The 26228-nt window shown below is 52.2% G+C and overlaps 1 protein-coding gene across 3 annotated transcripts in view; it reads left to right on the top strand.

Moving 5' to 3' along the window:
• Nucleotides 1-1542: 1542 nt before the first annotated feature.
• Nucleotides 1543-26228, top strand: part of GARNL3 (GTPase activating Rap/RanGAP domain like 3) — a 102973-nt gene continuing 78287 nt past the window's right edge. For 2 of the 3 annotated variants that reach the window (XM_079790132.1, XM_079790131.1), the window contains exons 1-2: nt 1543-1705; nt 15777-15947. In XM_079790132.1, the coding sequence (XP_079646258.1) occupies nt 1614-1705; nt 15777-15947 (263 nt within the window). In that variant the 5' untranslated portion in view covers nt 1543-1613. Of the gene's footprint in view, nt 1706-4547; nt 4739-15776; nt 15948-26228 lie in introns of those variants that run through there. The other variant, XM_079790133.1, reaches the window with a different exon arrangement.

Below are 26228 nucleotides of genomic sequence, written 5' to 3'. Positions count from 1 at the left end.
TGTTGGTGTGAACTCATGATATTAAGCAAAAGCCAGAAACCCACTCTAGCTTGCTTAAGAGAAAACGGGCTTTCGTACAAGGTGGGGTGGGGGGCCATCTTACAAGGGTTGTCTTGTGGAAACCTGAGAGGAGGACCAAAGTGGATTCTCACGGGGCCCGGAGGAGAAGCCGAAAGCCCCTACATCTTTCTTTCTCCAGAGCTTCTCAAAGGACTCCCAGGATGCAAGTTATGGAGGCAGTGTGCACCAGGGAGGGGCGTGATCCAAGTTGATCATGGGAGCCCCTGGTCCTGCCTGCCTCAGTTTCCCAGCTAGTGCCTTCCAAAGCTGCAGTAGCTGATTCTCTAAACACAAGTTCCCCCCATCCCCCACCCCCGCCCACACACACACTCCTCAGGTTCTACTCCAGTTCCATTCTGGCCACACCTGCCTAGCCAAGACAGGCCCTTCTAACTGAGGTACCCTAGTTCACCTCCTCTTCACGATTTAGATGGCACAGCCATCCACAGCTTTATCCACATGGGGTCCCAGTGTAGTACCCAAGGGCTCTGAGACCAGACTTGGGGAGGAGGTGAAGACAGTGGGGCGTGGTGGTTGTCACACAGCTAGAAAGTGATGCAGTCAAGACGAATCCACGATTGGTAGCCTGCAAAGCTCCAGCCCCCGCGGACTCACAGGCGCCACAAATGATCACCAGGCGGCAGCAGCGCCTCCTTTTGGTGGATGGAGAGACCCGCGAGCTAAAGCCGACAGTGTGGTAGAATGCCTGCTTAGTACCCCTGCGCACCGGGAGCCGGGGACCTGGAGCCCGCGGAGATGAAACTGATGGAGGGGGAAGGGTGTGGGCGGGGCCGGATCGCGGGAAGGTCTGGCGGGGCGGGGCTGAGGGCCGAGCTCTGTACCCCGCAGGGTTCGGTAGGGCTGCAAGAGGGAGCCCCGCAGTCTCGGGGCTCCGGGAAGAAAAGGCGGGGGCTGCCTCCGAGGAGAAGGTGCTATATTAGAAAGGGCGGGGGTCGTGAGATGTGGAGGAGCGATGCTGCAGAAAGCCGACCCTGGGGTGAGGGCGGGGATGGGGGCCCGCGCGTGAGCTCAGAAGTGCAGGGGTAGGTGGGTGGGGCCCGGGTCAGCCCTGAGGAGCAAGGAGCGGAAGGGGCGCGGGCCGTGGACCTTATGGACATGTAAGGACGCGATGGGCATTTAATGCGTGCAGGCCGAGCAGAGGTGCGGAGAGCCAGCCCCGAAACCGAACGGGACCGGAGCGGGGTGGGCGTGGCCAGAGTGCGGGGCGGGGGTGGGGTGGGGCCTTCGCCCGGCGGAGGAGCGCGGAGAGAGCTGGACTGAAGTTCGGAGGTAGGGGGCAAGGGCGGGGCCTAGACCCCACTGAGGGGCATGGAGTGGGAGGGGCCAAGGTTAGGGGCGGGGTCTGGGCCCGGCTGAGTGGCCCGGAGTGGGCTGGGATGAAGCTCGGGGCGGGGCAGGGGCGGGGCATGGACCCGGCGGAGGCGCGCGGGGCGGGGCGTGGGCTGCGGCGCGTGAGCCGAGCGGCCGGCCGAGCGGCGCCGAAGCCCGAGCCCACCCGAGTGCGCTCGAGCCCGCGGTCCCCGCCCGGGGCGATGGAGCCGGCGCCGGGTGGGGAGGCCGCGGCGCTCCTGCGGCAGAAGAGGGCGGCGCTGCGGCGCAGGGGGTGCAGCTTCGAGAGCCCCAGGTACCGCGGCCAGGCGGGGTGCGCCGGGAGAGGCGGGAGCGGGGCCGGCCCGTCGGGGAGGTGGCGGTCGGAGGGGAGCGCGGACGGCGAGGCGGTGGCGCGGGGAGGGGACCGGGGGTCGGAGGGTGTCGCGAGAGGAGTCTGGGCGAGGCGGCCGGGGGTCGAGGGGAACTGGGCGGCCTGGGAGGCGGGTGCGGGAGGGGGTCTCCCCAGAGGAGAACCTGGCGGGCGTCGGAATCCAGACCTGAGGAGACCCCGGCAAAGCGTCGGCGCTGGCAGGCCGGAGCCTGGCCGTGGCTCCGGGCGGATTGGGGCTGTGCCCTGCCGGCCTCCGGGAAGCCGCTCAAGGACAAGGTCGGGCAGCAGCCCTGCGAACGTCCAGGAAGGTCTCCCTTTCCCGGGAGCGCTCGGCGCCGCCCCCGGACCCGGGCCGGCGGCGGCCTCGGTCCTCGCCCCGCGGGGAGCGCTCACCTGCTGCCTCACGGCCCCGCCCATCCTGGCGCGGGGAGGCCCCCAGCAGGGGGGGCCCTGGAGCCTCTCCGACCCGCGGGCTTCCTTTCTGGGCCGGCCGGGCTGCCTGCCCCTCCGGCCCCCTGCCTCTGGCCCGGGGAACGCTGGTTCCTCCTCCCCCTGGCACCTGCCCCGCAGACACGGGCTTGGGGCGCTCCCTCCGCTCGGCCAGACGCAGTCCCGAGCGCCTTTTCCAACTCGGAGCGCCTTCTCCGCTCCTGCCATTTCAGCTCCCCGCGCTGCTTCCAGGTGACTCCAGCGGCCGCCCCACCAGACGTCCCTCTTCCCTCTTCCTCCTCTCCCATCCACACCCTCCCTGGCCGCCAGGGGTCCTCCCCAAACTGTGCGCCCTGTCCCTCTGCTGCTTAACGCGCCCCCCTCCACCGCACCCCTCCTCTCCCACCTGGCAGCAGTGATGGATGGCACTGGGGTCGGGACCAGGAGACAGACAGGGGGAGGACTCGGGTCCTCACTGAGGACAAAGAGGTTCCGTTGCTGGCTAAAAAGCACGTAGGATCCTGACGATGAGGTGTGAGGGCCTTGCACGCCTTGCCTCACCCTCGCGCTCCCGCAGGACTGGATGGGAGGCTCAGCGACCAATGGTGCCTGTTCACCGCTGTCCCAGCACCTGGTCAGGCCCGCCCGTCACAGACACTGTTGAAGGATGAAATGCCCGGCCAGCTGGCAGGTCCGCTCCGATGCTGTGCCTTTCCTCCTCGGTGCCTCGCTCAGATCATGCTCCTTTCTCTCCTGAGAGGAGTCCTGTCTTTGCTTGCTGGATGCCTCCCCCTCCTCCTTTGGGGAGACTTCCCTGACCCCAGGGGGAGCTCTGTGCTCTTCATGGTGGGTAATTCCCTGGGTAACACGTCTCCCCCACTAGACTGGGAGAACCAGACAAACACGGTGTCTGCTCTTCTGGAGAAAGAGCGTACCAAGAGAGGAGGCTGGAGAGACCAGCCCAAAGCTGGGTCCAGACTGGATCCAGGGGTGACGAGGAATGTCTCCATCAGCACTGCCCCGTAGAACCTTCCAGTCATTCCGTAATCTGTGCTGCTGGATACGGTAGCCGCTGGCCACCTGCGGCTATTGAGCACTTGAAATATGGCTAATGCAACTAAGAAACTGAATTTTAAATTTAAATTTAAGTAGCCACATATGACTCATGTTTACAATATTGGGCAGCACCAAGTAGGAAAATTATTTTTTCCTCACTGTTATCACCCCCTCCTTTGTCCTCATAACATCACGCCTGAAAGACTCAATGACTTCCTGGCCACCAGAGGTTGCCTTTTTTAAGTAACACTCCATGACATTATCGTGTAAACCTCCGAAGTAATGGTTGCCACTTTTCTGATCATCAAAATAACTTGTTTATTGGAGGGCAGTTTATTTAACTCATCCTTGATTACTGTAATGCAGTTCATTGCCAGTTTCTCACTTCTACTAAGGACACGTTGAATCCATGTGTGTTTGCATGTGTCTGAAGAGGTGATCACTTCCTTAAGATAAATTCATAGAAATGATGGGGATTATTGAATCCAAGAAAATGAACATTTGGCATAATGCCGCATTGCCCACTAGAAAGTTGTACCAGTTCAAAGTTCTCCTAAGAACTTATAAATGTGCCTGCTTTTACTCATCTCATGCGAGGCATTATCATTTATAAATATTGACCAAAGCTGTACCTTGTTTTAATTTTAATTTCTTTGTTTAGTAAGGAGGTGAAACTTTTCTTATATTTATTCGTAGTTTATATTTGTTTTTTAATGAAATATATACATGAAATTTGCCCATTTTTCCTTTGGAATGTTTATTTTTTTCCTTATTGGATTGGAGCACTATTTATTAGTTGCGGGAATTAATTTTTTTGGTCAAATATGTAGCAGAGATTTTTTTAAAGTTCATTATTTGCCTTTTAACTTTGTTTATGGTATTTTTTGATAAAAGTTTTTACTATCTTTTAAAAAAAATATTTTTATTGATTTCAGAGAGAAAGGGAGAGGGAGAAAGAGAGAGAAACATCAATAATGAGAGAGAATCATCAGTTGGCTACCTCATGCACGCTCCCCACTTGGGATGGAGCCCACAACCTGGGCAAACGCCCCGACCAGAAATCAAACCGGTGACCTCCTGGTTCCTGGGTCGATGTTCAACCACTGAGCCACACCCAACAGGGCTACTATCTTTTTAAAAATGTGCTCAGACCTATTTATTCCTCCTGTTTGTGCTTGATTAGAAAGACTTCTCTAACTTAAAACAAATCGGTGTCCACCTACAATTTCTCCTGTTGTTTTTAAACAAAATCCCTGTTTAATCTATTAATCGAAATGGTCTTACTTGTAAGCAAGCCTATTAAGCTACCTTCTCTTGGACAGGCATCGTGGGCTCTTAGGCCAACAGAAGAAGAATCACCTTGAAACTTCTTAACCATACACGTGTGCGGGTCCCTCCCCAGGCCTACTGTTCCAGAAAGTCCAGGGTGGTCATGGGCGTGTGGATGCTCTGCGGGTGATTCTGCTGGAGGTGAGAACCTCTCCTCGTTTGTGGGCACGCTGCCAGATTAGCCTCCCTCACTCCGAAGTCCTCACCTCGCACGTCCTATTATGCCAAGTTTAAGTTTGGGGCCTTTCAGAGTCTGGTTTAACCATATTTACTCAATCATCTTGTGGAAAAAGAGGCATTTCTTTTAGGATGGTAGCTGCCTTTGCTAAATATCCCGTGGCAGCTCTGATAACTGGCGGGCAGACACAGCGCAGGATGAATGTACGGGAGCAAGGATGTCAGGCACCCAGGCAGTAGCAGCGAGAGAAAGACCAGCTGCAAAATCTGGAGGCTGTATCACAAGGCGCTTATACCGTTAAACCCATTGCCCTAGATCAGTGGTCGGCAAACCGCGGCTCTTTGGCCCCTTGAGGGTGGCTCTTCCACAAAATACCACGGCCTGGGCGAGTCTATTTTGAAGAAGTGGCGTTAGAAGAAGTTTAAGTTTAAAAAATTTGGCTCTCAAAAGAAATTGCAATCGTTGTACTGTTGATAGTTGGCTCTGTTGACTAATGAGTTTGCCGACCACTGCCCTAGAGGTGTGTGTGTCCGGATTTGTGGGAAGGCGTATCAGGGAGTGTTCAAGAACAAGAGCTTTGGAATGAGACAGACCCGAGTTCAAGTTTCTTCCTTTCACTTGCTGTGTGTGTGGCCTCGGACACGTTGCTTAACCCCTCTGAGCCTTGATGAACTCATTGAAAAATGACAGTAACACCTGTCTCACAGTATTGACGTGAGCTTTAAAGGCATTGGTTTCTACAAAATGCCAAAAACAGTGTCTGGCACAAAGCATACGAAATGGTAACTTTTCTGGACAAAAATGGTTAACATTTATCTGAAAGTTCTCCGCCTTTCCCTTCCCTGGCCTTGTTAACATTTTAGCTCCGCCCGTTCAAGTTTTCTTCCTCCTCGGCCCTCAAAGCAAGGTCCCGCCTTGCTTTCTCACCTTTCTGAGGGCAGATTTAGGAAGAGAGGGGTTGAGGAGGAGGATGGTAGGTACACAGGACGCTGGTTAGGATTGGCTGGGAAAAACATTTTAGTGGGTGATTTAGAGGTGAGAGGTGCAGAAACACCTCGTTTGTCTGAGGGAGGTCAGTAGGTCTCCCTCATGCTTTTGTTGCTTTAAAATTTATTTCAAAAAATATGCCTGCTCTCTTTGGTGACTTTGTGATGATCAGGAAACACATTTCGTGAGCCTGAATTACTTGCAGTCACTCTCCTGGAGCTGAACTCGGTCACTTTGGCAGCAACACTTCATGGCGCCGATACAGTGAGCCACGGCATGGACAGGGTTACATATTAGTAGGATCCGATTTGCAAGGCGAATCCTGAAGATCAGAGACTCTGCGGGTGGAACTTGAGGCATCCCCGAGGTCAGCCTCAGACATGGTGCACACAGCGGGTTCCGGACCAGCAGCAGCCGCCTTCCCTGGACATTGGTTGGAAATGCACATTCTCAGGCTCAAGCCCAGATCTACTCAGTTGGAATCCCTGGGGGTGGGGCTCAGGGAACTGTGGTTCCGCTCCTCTCCTGCGTGAGAATCACCAGGAGGGCTGCTGAAACGGGTTCCGGGGCCTCACCTCCAGCGGCTCCCTGCGTGAGGCTGGGTCTGTGAATTGTCTCTCTAACAAGCTCACAAGTAGTGCCAGTCCTGCTGGCCCAGGGACATGCTTTGAGAACCACTCCATCGGGGCGCTGCAGGGATCTTTTCTACGGCAACCCTTGCAGCCGGTCACCCAACTGCTATGTTCTATTACATCAAGGGCAGGGCGCCCGCCATGTCATCAGGCAAGCCTTCCAGTTCTTGGGCAGATCTATTATCTTCCCCTAATCACAGCGTGGAAGCGCACCTCGCTATACTTGTCACCCGTCATTCACGATTCTGCTTTCATAGCCCTTTGCAGTAGCAAGGCCTGTGGTTCTGATTCCAGGTGAAAAGTAGAGGCTCGGCTTGTGGGGTGCAGACTCAGCAGGCAAATGGTTCCTACTCCTGGCCACCCGGTTGTGATCACCCCTGACCAATCATTCAGCCACAAGCAGGACTAGTAACTCTTTGACATCTTTTCTGATTGGTGCCTTGCCAGTGGCTAATTTTTTTTTTTTTAAGATTATCGAAAGCTCTGAATGACAAGCTGAAGAGAATGATTGGCTTATGCAATTGGAACTTGCTAGGGTAGACCAAGCTTTGGGAGAGGGTCGATCCAGGGGCTCAAATAATGTCACCAGTCGTCTCTCTTCTTTTCTGGGTTGGCTTTCTTTTTTGCTGAAGCCTTTCCTCGTGGAGGGAGAGAAAGTGAACTATTCCAGGCTCACTTGCCGCCAATGCACAATCCCAACAGAAAGATCGGGCCTCTTTCTCGGCGGTTCCAGACCTTATCTCGGGCCTGACATTCATTGGATGGATCTCTTGGGTTCTGTGCTCACCCCTGAACCAACTGGTTTGGCCGGACAAGGGTGAAACATGCTCATTGGCTGCGTCTGGGTCATGTACCCCATGCAGGACTGGGGGATTATATCACTTCCATCCACAAGAGACCAGCAGATAGTGATTGTCCAAAGAAAGAATCACAGCACTATTACCAGAATGGGTGATGGATACTGGGTTGGCAAAAAAAAAAAAAAAATAGTGCCATTGTATCTGGGAAGCTTTCCAAAGCACAGAACCCAGATGTCACCCCAGAGCCACAGAATTGGGGTTTCTGTTGTTTTTTTTAAGTTCTCGTAAAAGTCTACCTTAGTTGAGTGAATAAAGTATGCTTACTATGTTTAGCCACAGTGGGTGCAGAACCCTACATAGACAGAAGATTGTGAATTACAAATGGAAAACAACATATTTTCTACTTTCCCAAATATTGCTTCCTACACAGTGGCTCCCTTATTAGTAATGCACATACCCACGCGTGTGACAACAAATTTGATGCCAAGACAAATGCTTTCTTGTTCCCGAATATGGTTTTCCAGGCCAGATAGGATCAGAAAAGAACAATTACCCATTATGCATTGGGTTGCCTTCTTTTCTTCTTCCTTCTGTTTCTCCTGACGCAGATTCTTAGATTTTGTTTGTGTTTGTTTTTCCCAGGAGACACGTTTTTCCCAGGTGGTTTTGTAAACAAGTATTTCAGTGTGAGGTGTTTCCATCGTCCTCATTCTTCCACATGCTGCCCTGATTCTTTTTGTTTGTGTCAGGCCCATAAGTGTTTAATCACAAATAAGTGCTGCTGTCAGCTTCCTTTTGGAAAAACAGCAGACTTCCTGGGAAGGACTATGAAGAGCTGTCTTGTATTGGGGCTGACATAATGGGCTCTTAGGGCCAACAGGAGAAAATTAATTTTCATATTATGTCTGCTCTCCTACGAGAAGGAAAAATCATCCATCTTTTATAACCCACTAAAGAGGTTAAGTTAATACAAACCAGCTTCCTCTCTTGGAGGAAGACAATAGTCAAATTAGTTTTGCTTTGGAAGGTTAATATGAGAAATTATGTTTGGTTGTCTGGTTTCTAGAACCGAAGATCTGAACAGAGATGGAGTCTGGCAAATAACGCTGTCGGAAAGTTATAAGGGATTTGGCCTACACAGCGCGACTCGCCGTTGGCTTCCCGGGGGTGGGGGTGGGGGTGGATCTAACGCCACATGCAGGTGTGGAGATGGACCACACATCTGGCTGTCTCTAGAGCTGGGTTCGATGTTGGAAATAATGAAGATAATTTACCCTGTTCTCCGTACGGTCTGAAACCCGGTGTGTCTTTTACTCTCACAGCACCTCGATTCCGACCGCGCGCACGGTAAGTGCTCAGCAGTCAAGCGTGGTTGTGGCTGCTTTATTGGACAGTGCAGGTGTGGGCCCTCAGGCAGGAGTGTGTGAAGAATACATCATGGTTTTTGTTTTGTTCTTTAGTGTGACTGTGAATCACAGTCAAATAGGGGAAGGTTAAAAAATAAAAATTGGGGGTGGGTGGGTAGGATAACAGGAATCTTTAGGAAAAGGGGGTCAATAAATAAACTTTGTGAGTCAGGAAGAATGACTGTGTTTTGATGAACTTTGGTTAACTATTCATATAAATCCCAAGTAAAATTTAGACTTTGAGACTTAAATGTGAAGCCATTGTGTCATGGACACATGAGGTCATTAAAATACTTTATTGGGGGAGAGTAGTGTACATAAACTGTTAAAAACAGAGAGGGAGTGATTTTCCTGTGTCAGATGTTACTGATGGGTCAAACAAAATGAAGAACTAAGAATTGGGCCCAGCCGGTGTGGCTCAGTAGTTGAGCGTCGACCTATGAACCAGGAGATCACGGTTCAATTCCCAGTCGGGGCACATGCCTGGGTTGCAGGCTCAATCCCCAGGGTGGAGCGTGCAGGAGGCAGTGGATCAATGATTCTCTCTTATCATTGGTGTTTCTATCTCTGTTTTCCTCTCCCTTCTTCTCTGAAATCAATTAAATAAATAAAAACAAAAGAGAACTAAGAACTGGCCACTGGTTGCCTTTGACAAGAGCCGTTTCTGGGGAGAGTGAGGATGAGAATGTCTCCCTGGCTGGCTTCAGGCTCTAATGAAAGAGGAATTGGAAACGGTGAATAGCGCCAACTCCGCAGGGTGGAAGGGATGTGAGCTGAAAAATTGATTTGATTTGATTTTGCGTTTGCTTTATAAAGATGTTTCTATCTGATGGGAATGAGCCAGTAAAGAGAAAAGATTTCAGCAGGGGAGTGGGTATTTTACTTGAAAAAGAGAAAATGCACAGAGGACATAATAGCTGTCTTCCCACATTTGAAAAGGTGTCGGGGAACGGGAATTAGGCCCACTCGGCGTGTGCCCCGGGCCAGACCTCCCCTCGCAGCGGGCAGGAGGGCTCACCGCTCAGCTCGGACTCAGGACGTGAACGTGCATCCCAGCCCCCAGCGCTCCCAGCTAGCCGGCCGACTTCAGGAGGCAGCACAGTTTTCATCACCGGAGATGTGAAAAGCATTAGCGTCTCCCCACTTTGAGGTGCTTGCAGCGACACGCAGAGCGGCTCCCACAGTTTTTGGTGGCGGTGCTGGCAGGGACTCAGGCGACGTTGAGCAGGTGCGGGAGAGAGATGGGGTCACAGCCCCAGGGCAGCCTGGCCCAGAACCCCCGCAGTTAGCGGCTCCCTTGGCGCCCTGCTGGGGTCAAGCTCTCTTACACCCACATAGCAGAATGGAAGCACAGCCTCCTCTCTCGTCCCCTGGAAGTTATGCTACTGCACCCGCCGGAAGGAAGACGTGCCGCCGTGGGGTCACGTGAACTGGCAGGCTCAAAGTCCCCCGGCCAGGCGTCACCAGGACTGTCACTCGGTCATCTGTTGCTTCCAACCGAGTCCACTCTGCCTGCGGTAAGCGGACGGGCTTAACAGCGCCCCGGGAAGGAAGTGCTTACAAAGTTGTCGGCAGCCTGGGCACAGGCTCCAGCCGGAGCTCCCGGGAGCAGCTCCCAGCGCCAGAACCACTGCCTCTGCGGCTCAGGAGAGCGGCCGCCTCACAAGAAACGGACGGACGCGGCAGCTGCGGCCTGCTCGGCGCCCCAAAGCTGCGCTGCTGCTTCAGAACCAGGGAGCTGCAGCCTCCAGAGCCACAGCGGCTCTGCCGCGACCTGCAAGCGCCAGGCGATGCCCCGGATCCTCTCGCCGAGTCTGCCTGGCTCCGTGCCAGATCAGAGTCTCTGCCTGCACCCGAGCTGTGGAATCTAGATCACAGCCAGACTCGGACCTGCAAAGGAGGTCAGGACGATGACGTTTTTAACTTCCCAACTTCACTCTGGAACGGGGCTGAAATGGGGACTGCGCCAGTCGTCCCACAGTATCTGCCACAAACAGCATCCTTCTGCAATAAAACACAAATGCATTAGACACACCGACCAGAAGTTGGCAGCATGCCAGGGGAAGTGCCTGTAACTGCTGTGCCCCCGCGTCCCGGGCAGCCAATCTGCCCCTCAGCGACTGGCAAAGAAATTGAGCAGGTCCCACCGGGGCCGTGTGCCTGCAGCCACCAGTGACCTCAGTCAAAAAAGGGCCTGACAGCCTGGCTATTCCAAATGCCCTTTTCCTCGGGTATTTGGCCTTCACAGTCACTCATCCACAGCAGTGTGTACTGAGCTCTGTGTGCTGGGCCCGGGGAACGGGGCACGGGCAGACGGGTGCCCGCTGCCGGGGAGCTAGCTTGTCGTGGACAAGGGCAGACGACGCGCCAGTAGAAGACGGAGTAACCACGATGACTTCGCTGGTGCTGAGTGCTGGAGGGAGAAGGGCACAGGACAGAGTGACTGTGTGGGGGGGGCAGTTTAGACTTGGGGACAGGGAAGTTGTCTTCCCACTGCTCCCCGCTCTGCAGGGACTGCTCCCGGGGCCGCTGAGCCAGCTCCGACCCCCGGGGCTGGTCGCGGTTGGAAGGGCGGCGGAGTGATGGTTTGCGCCTGGGTTAAGGTCGCTTTCAGCCCACAGTCTGAGCAGGGAATAAAGCACAAGACCAACTGTGCAAGGCAGAGGGTGTGGCTCCCGGAAGTTCCCCCGTTCCTCGCGGAATCACGGCTGAAACTCCGCGATCAACGCTACTGGCGTGGGAGAACCGGCCACGTCGAAGGAGCCGGAACGGAGACCTTGTTGCCTTTTATGCCGTTTCTGCTCCAGGGATCTGCCTACCGGCGTGTGCGCCGGCCCCTGTGCCACAGCTGTATCCTCCCGTGGTCCGTTTCTGCGGCATCGTTGGGCCTCAGCAGGCCTGGCCGTGTCACCGGGCTGCCAGGCCCCCTCGGGAGCTCTCGGTGGCCGCGTGGCCAGCGGCAGAGGGCTCACTGTGAGGCCCCCGTGGCCAGCGGCTGAGGGCTCACTGTGAGGCCCCCGTGGCCAGCGGCTGAGGGCTCACTGTGAGGCCCCCGTGGCCAGCGGCAGAGGGCTCACTGTGAGGCCCCCGTGGCCAGCGGCTGAGGGCTCACTGTGAGGCCCCCGTGGCCAGCGGCTGAGGGCTCACTGTGAGGCCCCCGTGGCCAGCGGCTGAGGGCTCACTGTGAGGCCCCCGTGGCCAGCGGCTGAGGGCTCACTGTGAGGCCCCCGTGGCCAGCGGCTGAGGGCTCACTGTGAGGCCCCCGTGGCCAGCGGCTGAGGGCTCACTGTGAGGCCCCCGTGGCCGGCGGCAGAGGGCTCACTGTGAGGGGCCAGCGGCTGAGGGCTCACTGTGAGGCCCCCGTGGCCAGCGGCTGAGGGCTCACTGTGAGGCCCCCGTGGCCGGCGGCAGAGGGCTCACTGTGAGGGGCCAGCGGCTGAGGGCTCACTGTGAGGCCCCCGTGGCCAGCGGCAGAGGGCTCACTGTGAGGCCCCCGTGGCCGGCGGCTGAGGGCTCACTGTGAGGCCCCCGTGGCCAGCGGCTGAGGGCTCACTGTGAGGCCCCCGTGGCCGGCGGCAGAGGGCTCACTGTGAGGGGCCAGCGGCTGAGGGCTCACTGTGAGGCCCCCGTGGCCAGCGGCAGAGGGCTCACTGTGAGGCCCCCGTGGCCGGCGGCAGAGGGCTCACTGTGAGGCCCCCGTGGCCGGCGGCAGAGGGCTCACTGTGAGGCCCCCGTGGCCGGCGGCAGAGGGCTCACTGTGAGGCCCCCGTGGCCGGCGGCAGAGGGTTCACTGTGAGACGGCCACATTGCTCATGACCGCCCTCCGTTTAGACTCGCAATACTAACACTCAGCGCGCACCGAGGGCTCGGAGTCCCAACAAAGAGGAGAAAACTGAACTGTGGCTTCTGAGGGCTGTCTGTCCCCGGTGTAATACCCCCCACACACAGAAGCACCCCACCCAAGGGGTTCTCTCCTGACCCCTGGTGCCCTCTCCTCAGGCCCTGCCCCGAGAGCCCCCCCTCACTGAGAATGAGCCGCTCCTGCCACGTTCAGGCAGTTTTATGCTGGAGCCTTGGAGGTCTGCCTCGTGTTATTTGATCTTTTGTTTTCAGAAAGATCTTGACCTTTCATTTTCTTGAGAAAACAAAGCTGTTCTGTTGTTCACCTGGCCCCGCTGAAAGTCCTCCGATCCGTCCTCTCCCTCGGCTTCGGAGCCTGGTTCCGTGGGCCTGTGCTCGCGTACGCCTGATGCTCATCCTTGAACCGAGCGCTTCCGTCTGGGTCTGGGTTTGCCCGCTAATGACATGGCAGACTCCCCTGACCGCCTTCCCTTTCGTCGGAGCAACAGTGAACCTTGGCTTCCGGAGCCCGAGCTGGAGCTCTGGTCCTGACCCTCTTGGAGGGCGGAGGGTACAGAGGCGTGGGAACGGGCCACCTGTGTGCACTCGCTCCCCAGGCTGTCCGCCCATCGGCAGAGTCCCTGTGCTGTGGTGTGGGTGACCCCACTCAGGACTTCCCTTGAATTTTCAGCTCCGCCCCCCCCCCCCCCCCCCCCCCACTTCAGGGCAAACAGGTCCCTTCAGAGAGGGTCTGACTCGGCGTGATTTCCCGACTCACGGGCCTTCTTCGGGTTCATATAAACTTTCGGTCAAGAGGTTCAAGTGGCTCCTAAGATACACTTTTTCTTCTTCACCTTTCTCAGTCAGGCCACCCTCCCCATGAGAAAGCTGGGCAGTGGGGCAGCAGGGGATGAGGCAGAAACAGCTCCTGCCCAGTCCCACCCCTGCTTCCAGGTGAGGCCTGGAGAGCATTCTTGCTCATTTCCTCCCCTCACATTACAGGTAGAATCCAATGTTTGCTTTCCGCCTGTCAACGTTGTATTGTGTACACAGATCTTCAGAGTTATAATATGGAGTTTGGCCATTCTCTTGTTTCAATAAATTTTCTCCGAATATTGGGCTATTTTTGCTTATTCCCATGGATTCCAAGGAGTTGTGCAAATGAGCGCTTACTCTCCATCTTTCCAAGAAGTTCTCTAACTGCTGACTATGTTAAATAGTGAGTCAATAAAGATAAAATATGTCAGAAGATTAAAGGAATGTACATTTTTTAAACTAGGAAGTTAAGACTAGAAAAGATAACAGAAATGAGAAAAAGGATTAAAATTAGCAATGATGAGACAGAATCCAAACAGAAAATGAAGCTAAAGAATTAGATGAAAGTATAAAAAAAGAACTCAGAAACTAGGGGTAAAAGTATGGCAAAAAGATAAAATTAAATGGTGATAAAGGTTTAAAAGAACTAACATTTAAGTGTTTTTAAACCAAATTTAAAGATGAAAGGGCTAGAAAATAAATGTTAAAACAATGAATTAATCTTATTTCAAGATGAAAATAAACTAAAAGATAGACTGTAAGCTGTGGGGGAGGGGGTCTGGGTGAAAAAGCTGAAGGGATTAAACAAAAACAACAACAAAAGCCCTGGCTGGTTGCTCAGTGGTTAGAGCATTGACCCTCGGACCAAAGGGTTGCAGGTTTGATTCCCAGTCAAGGGCACATACCTTGGCTTCAATTTCAGGTACAATCCCTGGCCCAGGTTGGGGCAAGTACAGGAAGCAACCAGTCGATGTGTGTGTCTCTTCTCTCTTTCCCCCTTCCCCTCCCTTCTATTCTCTCTAAAAATCAATGGAAAAAATATCCTCAGATGAGAATTAAAAACAAAACCAAACCTCATAGACACAGACAACAGTATGAGTATGGTTATTACCAGAGGGAAATGGCGGGGGGGGGGGGGGAGGGGGATAGAAGAGTGTAAAGGGGGGATAAGTGTTGATGGAAAGAGACTTGACTTGGGGTGGTGAATACATGATACAACATGTACCGTATTTTCCGGCGTATAAGACGACTTTTTAACCCAGGAAAATCTTCTATACGCCCAGTCGTCTTATACGCCAGAAAATATGGTAGATGATTTATTTATTTATTATTTTTTTAAAAAATATATTTTATTGATTTTTCACAGAGAGGAAGGGAGAGGGATAGAGAGCTAGAAACATCGATGAGAGAGAAACATCAACCAGCTGCCTCCTGCACACCCCCTACCAGGGATATGCCCGCAACCAATGTACATGCCCTTGACCGGAATCGAACCTGGGACCTTTCAGTCCGCAGACCGACGCTCTATCCACTGAGCCAAACCGGTTTCGGCCGGTAGATGATTTATTATAGAATGGTACACCTGAAGCCTATCTACTTTTATTAACTAACTAGAGGCCCGGTGCACGAAATCTGTGCAAGGGGCTCGGCCCCCACCGCCGCAGCGGCTGCCTTGGCCCCCACCGCCATGGCTTCGTCCGGAAGGTCGTCCGGAAGGATGTCTGGTCTAATTAGCATATTATGCTTTTATTGTTATAGATGTTACCCCAATAAATTCAATAAAAAAGAAGACATTATAAGGAGTCCCTTCTGACCAGTGCTGTCAGGGTGCTTTCTACGTCCCACTTCTGAGTCGCTGGGCTTGGTGTGCTTGCCTGTCTGTGGCAGAGAAGGAGCAGGCAGGCTTCAGGCTGCGTTTCCGTGTGTGCCCACGGGCAGTCGTGTGTCGATCCACTGCCACATGCTCTGCCATTCCTCTCGAAATGTGGGTTTGGTCCTCTTTGTCTACAGTGGCGTGGCCAGCGTAAGCCCGCTCTTTGCCGATGAGGAGATATCCCCCCGCCCCCCTCCCAGACTCACGCAGTGATGGCACGAGGCTCCCGCTGGTTGTTCTCCGGGAGCCCTCTGGACCAGCGGTCGCCAACCTTTCAGACCTCGTGGCCCGCTGGTTGGCGACCACTGCTCTAGGCAGAGCTGCCCTTGCGGGGTGAGGGCTGCCTTTTCCTGGACACATCGGTGGCGGTTTAAATGCTCACCGGCCTCCTTTTGCCCGAGCGCCCCCTGACTGGACAGGGTGGGCGGCTTCACTCGCGGCCGAGGGCCGTGTGGATGTGGACGGTGCCTCCTCTCCCCGTGGCTCATGCAGGAAGGGCGTGACGCGGGCTTGGTGGGACCCTGGGTCTTGGGAGTGCCTTGGCTTCCTGCCCTACCTTACTAATGGGGCTGGCCTCTGGGTACCAGCCTCGGCCAGTGATGGGCCTGTCGTTCTCTGTTCTCAGTGCCTTTCCCCTCCTCCTGCAGCACAGCGCTTCAGCCGCCAGGCCCACCCATGGATCCGCTGACGAAGGGGTCCTGCGGGGGTCAGGCCGCACAGACCCTTCTGTGGAAAGCAACGTCGTCTCTCTCCTTCCGCATCCAGCCCCTTCAGACGTGGCCAGCGGCAGGCCCTGACGCCGAGTCCCAGGTCACCCTGTAAGTAAGTAGAAGAACATCCTCTGTTTGGGCTCATGTTCACTGTGACCCGAAATCCCCCGCGCTCAGGGAGAAAATGACCTTTCTGAGGGGAGAGTAGGGAGGGAGAAGGAGTGGATATTGGTTTGGGAGATTTCAGATTTTGTTCTTACTGATATCTTACTCATGTATTTATGTATTTATTTACTTAGCAGTGTTCACTGAGCACCTGCTCAGCCAGGCCTGTGTCAGCGTAGTGAGCAAAACAGATTCCGTTCCTGTGTTGAGGGCATTTACAGCTCATGGGACAGAATCAGATAACCACACAAATGAACGCTAACTAATTTGTGATATGTGCTACGAAATGTGTTGTCTTGATTCAGTAAACCTCTACAGAATGCCTTCTATAACATACTGGGGGTATAAGAGAATATGAGATTCCCTTAGAGTATTCCCTTATAGAGGGGGAAATCCTACATTATTCAGAAAAGTGGTAATAATTATTATGCTATAACTATTATGTTACTAGATTCTAAGCCCCACAGGGTGGTAACTATGGTTTCCTGTTTCCCCCTGAATCCGCAGGGTTTTGTGATGGTGTGCAGTAATATTGGTTAGATGAGTGGGTGAGTAAGTGATTGAAGAAGGTAGTACAAGGCAGAGAGCTTAGCTCTCCGGGAATCAAAGGCATCTAAATGCTGAGATGTGATTGACTTAACAACAGATGAGACGTTTATGCATAGAGGCATAGCCCATGACGGACAGTAGTGCCGGGAAGGGCTGGGGAGAGGAAGGGAGCAGATGGAGGGGGCTAAGGGGAGTGAGGTGTGTGGAAAGGGGGACATTTGTAATACTTTCAACAGTAAAGCTAAATTAAACCAAAAAACAAATGAGACACTTCAGCAATTCAATGCAAGAAATATTTATGGATGCTCACTGTACCCAGTGCTTTTGTGAAGCTAATTCCTCACGTGGGGGGGGGGGGATGGGTCAGAATCACCTGTGGGGCTTAAGACACCACCGATGCCCGAGGCCCACCCCAGATTCGGATCAGTGGCTGTGGAGTGGGTAAAGAGGGCTCTCAGGACTCTTCTCCTCCAGCACTTGAGCCTTTCCTGGGAAACACAAGTGTCCGAATAATCCCAGGCTCCCAGAGAAGAAGCACGCGTCCGCTGCGGCCGGAGGAAGTAACCGCTGGAGGACGGGAGCAGGGGGCAGCAGTTGAGCTTAGTGGGCAGGATGCGCGTCACCAGGCAGGAAAGGGGGAAGAGGCACTTTACCCAGAGGGGACGGCGGAGCTGGGCTAGGGAACCTGAGAGTGTGCCCGGCAGTGTCGACAGGCACGACAGCGGTGGTTCTCTACCCGGCTGCCCCTGAGAATCACCCTGGAGGCTGTAAAAGCACAGAAGCCCGCGCCATCCCTCCAGGACCCCGAGGTCTAGGGTGGGACACAAATACCAGTATTTTATGAAGCCCCCAGGTGATTCGCATGTGCAGCAGATGTTGAGAAAGGCTGCTTTAAAAAATGTGACCGCAATAAAGAGATGCGAAATAGTTACGAAGCACCTTATGTGCCTAGCTAAGAGGTCGGAGCTTTATATCTTAGGCAATGGGGAGCTGTTGGTAGCTGTTATGGTGTTACGAGATGATGCAGTTTTAAATAGACAAGGTGCACAGAGTTCGGATAAATTCCTAATTGCTAGTTCTGTTGTGGATGGATTCCTCGGAGACTAGAGGACGTCTGGGGTCACCGCTGACCTTTCAGAACAACTGCCACTCCTTCCGCAAAGGGCCCCGAGGTCTGTCTATGAGAATATGGGAACTGAATATTTTCTTCATTTGAAACTGAAATCTCAAATTTCAGTGAATATTGAATGTTCTGAGCAAAATGCTCCTGATTTTTGGAGGCCTCTGGTAACCAGAGCCCTGGGCAGTCCTGGCGCGCTGGAAGGGAGAGAAGGGACGCCAGGGCTCCATCTACCAAAGGAGGGGCAGGGACAAGAGCAGCTCTCCCTTCCTCAGAGCAGAGGGTTACTGTCCTCACAGTGGTCCAGCCAGCACCGCCTCTTCTCTAGACTACCAGCCCCATAATGCATCGCGCTGCATTGACGTGATCAAAGGGGCGGGTGGAACTTCGGAAGAGCCTATAAGAAGCAGCCCGAGGTGGCGCATTCTGGGCCCTATTGGTGAATCCTGTTAGGCTCTGGTGATTGGCGGCTGCAGATGTTAGGTTCTCTGGAAAACGTGCTGGAAAGAGGTCCTTTAGAACTGTCATTCTGTGCACTACCCTTTCATTAACTCATTCACTCAACAAATATTTATTGATTACTTGCATACCGGGCATTTGCGCAAACATCCTAAGTGCGTTTGTTTATTTGGTCTTCACACACAAAAAAACAAAACCCGATGAGGTAGCTACTGTTAGCTTCATTTTACAGATAAGGAAGCAAGCTGGGGTGCAGACGGTTAAGAGACTTGTCCAGGATCTGGTTGCCCAGAGAGCTGTGTGTTGTCTTCTCTCCTACTAGTATTTCCATCCGGGAAAACCCACCCGAGTCTTCTAGAGGCAGGTGTAGAGCCCCGTCTGCATTGTCTCCCCTGTTGGAGATTGACATGGAGAGTGACACAGCAGTTCCCCCGGCAGCCACGCAGGCAAGTGTCTGCCCCTCTGAGAGCAGACTGTTTCCGCTCTAAGCCTGGGGGAAAGGAGTGGTAAGCTGGAAGTGCACTGGGCTCTAGGGCTGTTTGCCAATGAAACTCTGACAGTGAAATTTATATTTTTATTTCCATTTGCCCAACTCCTGTCACTAATTCCCAATCGATTCCAAACATAGAGAAAGGAGCAGATGACTTACTGATACGTTCCCAAAACTCCAACAACTGTGAGACAGGCAGGGATCTGTGTGGGTCTGGTTAGGAGAGGCTTGTTTGGTTTTGTTGGGTTTGATTCTCTTGTTCTTGCCTGTCTGAGCAGAGTACCTGGCATGTAGAAAGGGCTCACTAAATATATTTGTTGGGTGTAAGTTAAGGGTCATAGAGCAGAGATGCCAGTTAGAAGGCTTCTGCACCAAGGAAGGTCCGTGCTAACGCAGAGAACGTGAGAATGGAAAGGAGAGAAGGGACAAGGGACTCAGGGACCTTGTGGAATTGTGCCCATGTCCTCGGGGCCAAATGGCACATGCAAGGTTACACATTGCAGTTTACTGGGCCTCTATCTAGGGAATTGGTTACATAAAACAGGGCCCATCTACTCGGTAGAATACAATGTGGCCCTAAGGAAGAATACAGGAGCTTTTTGGTACTGATTTGGAAAGATCGCCAAGGTATATGCACTTAAAAATAACAGAAACAACAAGTAGAGTTGTGCTTGGTTTGCTGCCATTTGTGTAAAGCGAGGAGGGGAGGGAATATGTATTTCTCTTTCTTTGCAAACGCATCCAGCATCTTTGGGAGATACACCAACAATCCCGTGGGGAGAGGAGGTGCGGGGCTGAGAGGGCAGAAGGCGAAGGCTTTGCCCTGTTCAGCCTTTTAGTTTTGAATCAAGGGAGTGTGTTATCTCTTCAAAGAATGAAATGCAAATACACTGATGCAAACCTCTTACAACTTCCAAAAGCAATGCTGTGCAGGCAGCAGGAACAGGGCCTGGCGATGACTAGATGTTGGATGTGAGAGGAGTCGGAGATGACTCTGGACTTGGTACCTTGAGCAACTGGGAAAAGATGGCGGTTCTGATAACTGAGATGTGAAGGCAGCGGGGGGAGTGAGTGGGATCCGGGCCGGTTTTGTTTCAGGGGCTGCTCGGGGGTCCACAGAACGCTGTCCAGCAGTTGGAAGTCTAAGTTTGCGGTTGGTTGGAGAGAAAGAGCCAAGTTGGAGGTTTGGTCTGAGCCTCCATTAGCACAGAGGTGCAGGAACAGTGAGGTGCCCAGGGAGGGAGGCCTCCCGACTGAAGGGAGAGGAATGTGGATCCTCGCAGGAGTCACAGGTTGAGTGGGGGAGGAGCATGGGCGCGCTCTGCCAGAACATCCTGGCCCTTGGCTTGGAACAGAGGCTGCAGATGCCCTGCTCACACTGAGCTCAACATCCCCTCGAGGGATAATTGCTAAAAGCAATCATTTTTCCTCAAGGAGGTTTTGCCATTACTAAGAACTGTATTCCTTTGATGATTCAAGTTTTCTATTCTTTGAAATTGTACAGTCCTCATGGGCCAGCAACCCATTTTTGACGCTCACCTCATCTCAAAGTACAGCACAGAACACCATAAGGACACACTATAAATAGGGACTGGGTAGTACCACTCTTTTAATCATTGCTGTTAAGGGGCAACAGGAATGAGTCTAGGCTCTCCTGCCCCAAATTCACTTCGGCCAACACTCATTTTTATAAATCTCGTTCTGGCCGTGCAAGCAGGCTGGCTGTGTCTTGTCATCTCTCCTCTGATAATAAATGTTCTCAGTTAAAGTACTTGCCTCCTCTGTTTCTATACGCTTGGTTTATCTGCTATTTTGCTTTCTTTAAAGAGCACCCCCTTCCCCTTACCTCACCGCTCTCCCTCACCCATGGTTTCATGGTCTCCTTTTCTTAGACTATCTCAGAATCAGAGTAGCTGAGTGAAGTAAAAATTTTAGAAAATCTCTCAAAAATAGAGTTTGACCCCAAAAGCACAGAGTAAGCTGATTTTCTTCTACTACGTGCTCTGCATGTGCTTGGAGGAAAACAGCACAGATAAGCACGGACTGGATCTAAATTGGCCCAGAAAATCAGAATATGATACAGAGGTCGTTTAAAAAGTAGCTGGGCCTTCCCCCTCTACTGGCTTACCTCAAGGTGAAATTCAGTCAGTTCCATAGCCTTTACTTTTATGTTTGAGACGAAGAATGTTTCATGTTAGTATTGGCTATGAAGGGGATCAAAATATGCCACCAAAAAACCCGCCGCTTTGGCCTAAGGATTCTTTTGAGCTGAATTTAGGCAATTGGAAAAAAGCAGACACAGGAAGACCTCTCACTCTCGCACTATCTGCCTAAAAAGCAGGGCAGAACTTCCTTTTGTAAAGGTGCCCCCGCCCCTCTCCTGTGCCAAGAGGAGGAGAACAGCACTGCCAGCAGAGAAAGAGAGCCACCACGACGAGTCTTCATGCACAAGCCTTGCTGAATCACCCTCACAGACCATTAGTTCCCCCAGGTGTTCACCTTCCATGATTTACCCCTCCTAGAAGCCCCAGATCCCTTTTCTTCTGTCTCTAGTCACTTCTCCACAGTCTATTGCCCTTTGTTAAAATGATATATAGATCCCAGTATTTGACTGCTTCTTTGGGTTTGCTTCTCTGTGGAGCCCTTGAACAGGTAAAATTAAAAATAAAATGTGTGCTCCTTTTCTCCTGTTAGTCTGTTTTTTTGGCATTTTAATTCACCGGCCCCAGTCACAGAACCTAACAGGGTAGAGGAAAGTTTTTCCTCCCCAACAACTATGTTATTAAAATGAGAAAATTTTTTATTATGGCAAATTCTAGCTTACCTCTAACTTTCCACAAAGAGCCTTTTTTTTTCTTATTTGTGTTGTTCTTTAAGCACACACACATTTTCTTCCTAATAAGTGGTATGGATGCACAACCTATATTTATTCAAGTAGTTATTGAATAAATATAGGTCCACCTATCATCTATCAGATAGTTGAAAATAGCTCTCCAGTCTCCACTTACACATGATTAGTGATAACAAATAGCGTGTCCCAAAGTCCTCCATTATCTCACCCTCAAATCCTATGTAAGGAGACAGGAAGACTGGCAAGGCTGTATAAGAACCTGTGAAATAGTGAGGGCCTGTGAGACAGAGGGACTGGGCTGGTCCAATGAGGGAGATGATCACTATTGATATTGGATATTGATGTAGAGGTTATAAGACAGGGAGACGTCAAAGGTGATTCCGTAGCTTGGAGATTGTGAAAATAATTGTGCACCAACAGAAATGAGAAACCAAGTTATTGGATGAGTTTTGGAAAAAACATACTGAGCTGCTGGTGTTTCTGGGAGAATTAGGAAAGGTCATTAAGGCCGGAGGGGTATGTTTGAGATGTGTCAGTAATATTGATGCTATAAGAATAGATAATTCCTTTAAAGGATAGCCACTGGGGAGCACTTCAAGTTCAGGAACAGAAAAAGAAAGGATGGGCTTGTGAGGGGGACAGAGATGAGATGGGTTCCTGAGACTTGACGGCGGAGATACTTCCGTACACATCCAGCAGGTAGGAAATGAGTGTGCCAACATTTCTGAGAATTACCTTTAGAATTTTTATATATATATTTTAAATATAGGTGCTTAGGTCCCACTCCTGAAGATTCTAATTGAGGAGGTCTGGGTGAAACTGGGCATTTATATATTTATATGAAAATGTATTAAGTAGACTTTAAAACTTGGGCAAGGAATGATAGGAAACTATCTTTATGACATCATGATGGTGAATAATTGTTTAAGTCAAAAAACAAAGACCACTAAAGGAAAAGTCTGAAAATATCTGCATTAGATGTCAGGAAAACAGTTTGAAGAAGAAAAACCACTCTCTGGAAGAAGGTATCTGTAAAAAAAGGGCTGACATTCAGAATATACAAATTCTTCCTGCAGAGCAATTGGAAAAAGACCAACAGCCTACAAAACGGGGGTGGGCAAAGGATGGGATAGGCAAGTCCCAGGGAAGGCAGCGCAGAGGGCTGGGAAGCACAGGAAAAGCTGTTCCAGCCATTGAGTTGTCAGAGGAATGCACATTACGACAGCTCAGCGAGGCACCACTTCATATCCCTCACACTGACAAAAACCAACTCCTGACGGTCCCAAGGGTTGGTTGGGATATGGAGCAAACAGAACTCACGCTGCTGATGGAGAGTTACGCTGGTTTACAGTGACTCCTCACTAGCATTGTTGATGGGTTCTTGGAACTGCAGTGAGATGACATACAATGAAGCCAATTCTACCACAGGCTAGTTGACATAAACAAGAGTGGAGTTCCTACAGCATCTCATCAACGTGGAATAGAACGACATTACTGGAGGACCGGCTTAGTCCCTTGGGAAAGCAGATGTGGCACTATGTAGAAAAATAAAGCTGCACGTGTCATGACCTAGCAGATGCCCTCCTGGGCGTGGATCTCGGGAAATGATGGCCCTTGTGTACAAGGAGACATGTAAGCGGGTGTCCATTACAACATTGTTTGGAATTGGAAGCCAGTGGAATGTCCAGCCAGAGGAGGGGGCCAGCGGGGAGCTGACACCATAGGAAACAGCAGTGTAAGCGAATGAATTGGAGCCCCAGGTATCGACATGTACAAATCGCAGAAACAAACTGTTCAGCCAGAGAAGCTAAGTGCAGGAAGATCGGCACGGCATGGTATTCTCTTGTGTGAAATTTTAAAGCATTCTAAGCAGTACTGTGTATTGTTTTGAATAAGTACATGGTCAGTACAAACATAAAAATATAAGCAGGAAGTATAAACTAAATTACTTAATGGTTGTTGCAGGGTAGAGGTACACAGGCGTTTCAAGTCTACAATGTTCATTATGTTATTCTTTATTTTTCTGTCTTGAAATATTTCACAATAAAATAAATAGAGAAAAATCCAGGTGGTCCTGATATATAGCGAGGTTGAGAATCGGTGCTTCTCAGATCCCAATGAGCACATGAATCCTTGGGGGATCTTGTTAAAGTGCTGGTTCTGTTTCATTAGGTCTCGGCTGGGCCCGAGAGCCTGCATTTCTAACAGCTCAGGTTCAAGGCCCACACTCAGTAGCAAGGTCAGGGTGACCTTGTGTTCTCTAGGGTTCTTGCTGCCTGGAGCGGGGGAGTGCAGTTCAGAAGCACCCCCTCTGGAGAGCAGCCTTCCGCTCAGAGTCTGGGTGCAGTTGGAGCAAAACTTGCAAATGAATCTCAGTGGGGGGATTCTGAGGACCTGGGGAGACCGACTTGGGAAGGATTTCCCCAGAAAAGTGAAATCAGCAGGTCGGGGAGGATGCAGCAACGTATGCTGTGTGCCCGTTCCCCCTCCCAAACACGGTTCTGCTGAACACTTTGTGGTCTTGCATGTATAGCTCCCTGTGGGCACTGCTTCCCAAACCAAACTGTCCTCTGAGCTGGAAACCCCTCCAGTCTGACCTCACCGGAGAGGAGAGGCCCGTCGCCACGGAGCGGGGAAGAGGGAGCAGACTGCACACATGGCATTTCGCAGGCGTCCTTTGTAGATGGTGGCTCCCAGCGTTTGGGTGGTGGGTCTTGAGCTGAGAAGAGGGTGGCAGACCTCCCAGGCTTCTGCTTCGGGCACCCCCCCTGCCCCGCCCCGCCCCGCCCCCCGCCCCGCCGACCAAATATGCTACTTACGAAGGGAGTACCAGGCGGCTGTGGGACAGTGGACCAGATCGGCTGTACGCAGTGTTCTTTGCTTTTGTTCCTGGCAAGTCCTGGGCACTTTGTTTTCCCTCCGCACTGCGAGTGCTCACGCAGGGGCCACAGCTCAGCGTCACACCTGGTGCCCCAGGTGTCCAGTGACTGCTTATTGAAGGACTGAAAGGATTTCGACTTGGACACAGTTTTTTAAGTTAAACATTTTATTTTGTGAGAACCAAGATTCGTATGCAGTTATAAGAAATAGCACAGAGAGACCCCATGTGCCCTACCCAGTGTCTCCCAATGGTAACGTCATTGGTACAACCCATTTGTCTTGGGTTTCCCATTGTACATGCCATTTCACTTACTTGTAACTTCATTCATCCGCCATCACAGACAAGACGCAGAATGGCTCCATCTCCACCCACTTTTATAACCACACCCCCATCCCTCTTCCCTCTATAATGTCATTTCAGGAAGGTTACCTAAATGGAGTCATACACTATGCAGCCTTTTAGGATTGGCTTTTTCACTCCGCATCATTCCCTGGAGATTTATCCAAGGTGTTGCGTGTATCGGTAGGTGGTTCCTTTAAATTGCTGAGTACTATGCCAAGGGAGGAGTCTCTGTATATCAACTCAACTCTCCCATCAGCAGCGTGTGAGTTCTATGTGCTCCATATCCTAACCAACATTGGGATTGTCAGGAATTGGTATGGATGCACCACGATTTGACTGCTCACTCTTTGCAGGACACCCAGGCCTTTTCCAGTTTGAGGCTAGTATGAATAGAGCTGCTGTGAGCCTGGTGGAGGAGTCTGTGAATATGCGTTTTCATTTCTCTGGGATAAATGCCCAGGATACCATTGCTGGGTCCTGCGGTGACTGCAGGCCAGGGATCCTGGCTCTGAAACCCTTCCGGTCTAGAAACCTGCCCGCTCACTTCTACGCTCTAAACGCTGGTGTCCTAGATCTCTTCAGGAGGGGTCAGGAACCTTCCATCTCCTCACTAGAAATTACCGGCATCTCTGCTTTTCCGTGTCGCTTACCTTCAGAAGGAGAGACAGCCACTCCTCTTGAGCAATAAATGCTACCTCGAGCCGGTGTCAGGAGGTGCTGGGCTCCCTCTGGGCCTGAATCTGTAGTCTGGCTCATTTGATACCTTCTCTGTCCCTCAAATAGGGGGTCCCTTCCATCTGTCACTTACTACCTGCTGATGGGCGGGGGGTTGGGGGGGGGAGCATGGTCCTGGCGCGCAGGATGTTGAGCTGTGCTGTCAGGAGCTTCTGAAAAACCGCCTGATGTTCTCAGCGTCTCTGCAGGTCCGCGAAGAGCCCCGGTCCTTGCTGTGGGCTCCAGTGCTTCCGGCGGGGCTGGGGGTGACGGAGGCCTGGGTTAGCGGGGTCTGGCCAGTCCTTAGGGGCAGTCACTGATCTTCGGGTGAGTCCCGTAAGGGCCGGTGTTGAGTTTCCGCTTCCTTCTTTTTCCTTATTCGGTTCCCGTGTCTTTGGCTCTTTGATGGGGGTTGTCCCTCTTTCCAGGAATCCGCTTATTACATAATGGCAATTTTTCCAGCTCTGCGTGGAGCTGGACAGCTTTGCTTTCATCCTGGGCCACATTTAGAGAGTCCTCCTGAAGGTCCTCCGCTCTGTTCCTGCAGGTGAAGCGCATCGATTTACTCACGCCGAGGCGGCTATATTTAGAACCCAGACCACACTGCATGGAGGACCTTGGCCTCCCCGGTGCATTTTGCACCTGCTTGTTCTGGTGACACCCTCTTGGTCCCAGGCAGTTTCCTGGGTCGGTCCCGGCTGGGCCAGCACTTTAGGGAGGGGATGTCCGCGGAGCTGCCTCGCCCACCCCCGGAGGCCGGCTGCGTGGCCCCAGCGGGGACAGAAGGCACCTGGTTTTAAAACTGAAAAAGTTAGTGG

The sequence above is a fragment of the Cnephaeus nilssonii genome (genome assembly GCF_951640355.1).
Source record: "Cnephaeus nilssonii genome assembly, chromosome: 14".
NCBI lineage: Eukaryota > Metazoa > Chordata > Mammalia > Chiroptera > Vespertilionidae > Cnephaeus > Cnephaeus nilssonii.
The sequence above is the reverse complement of the archived record's forward strand: the minus strand, read 5'-3'. Positions and strand labels throughout refer to the sequence as shown.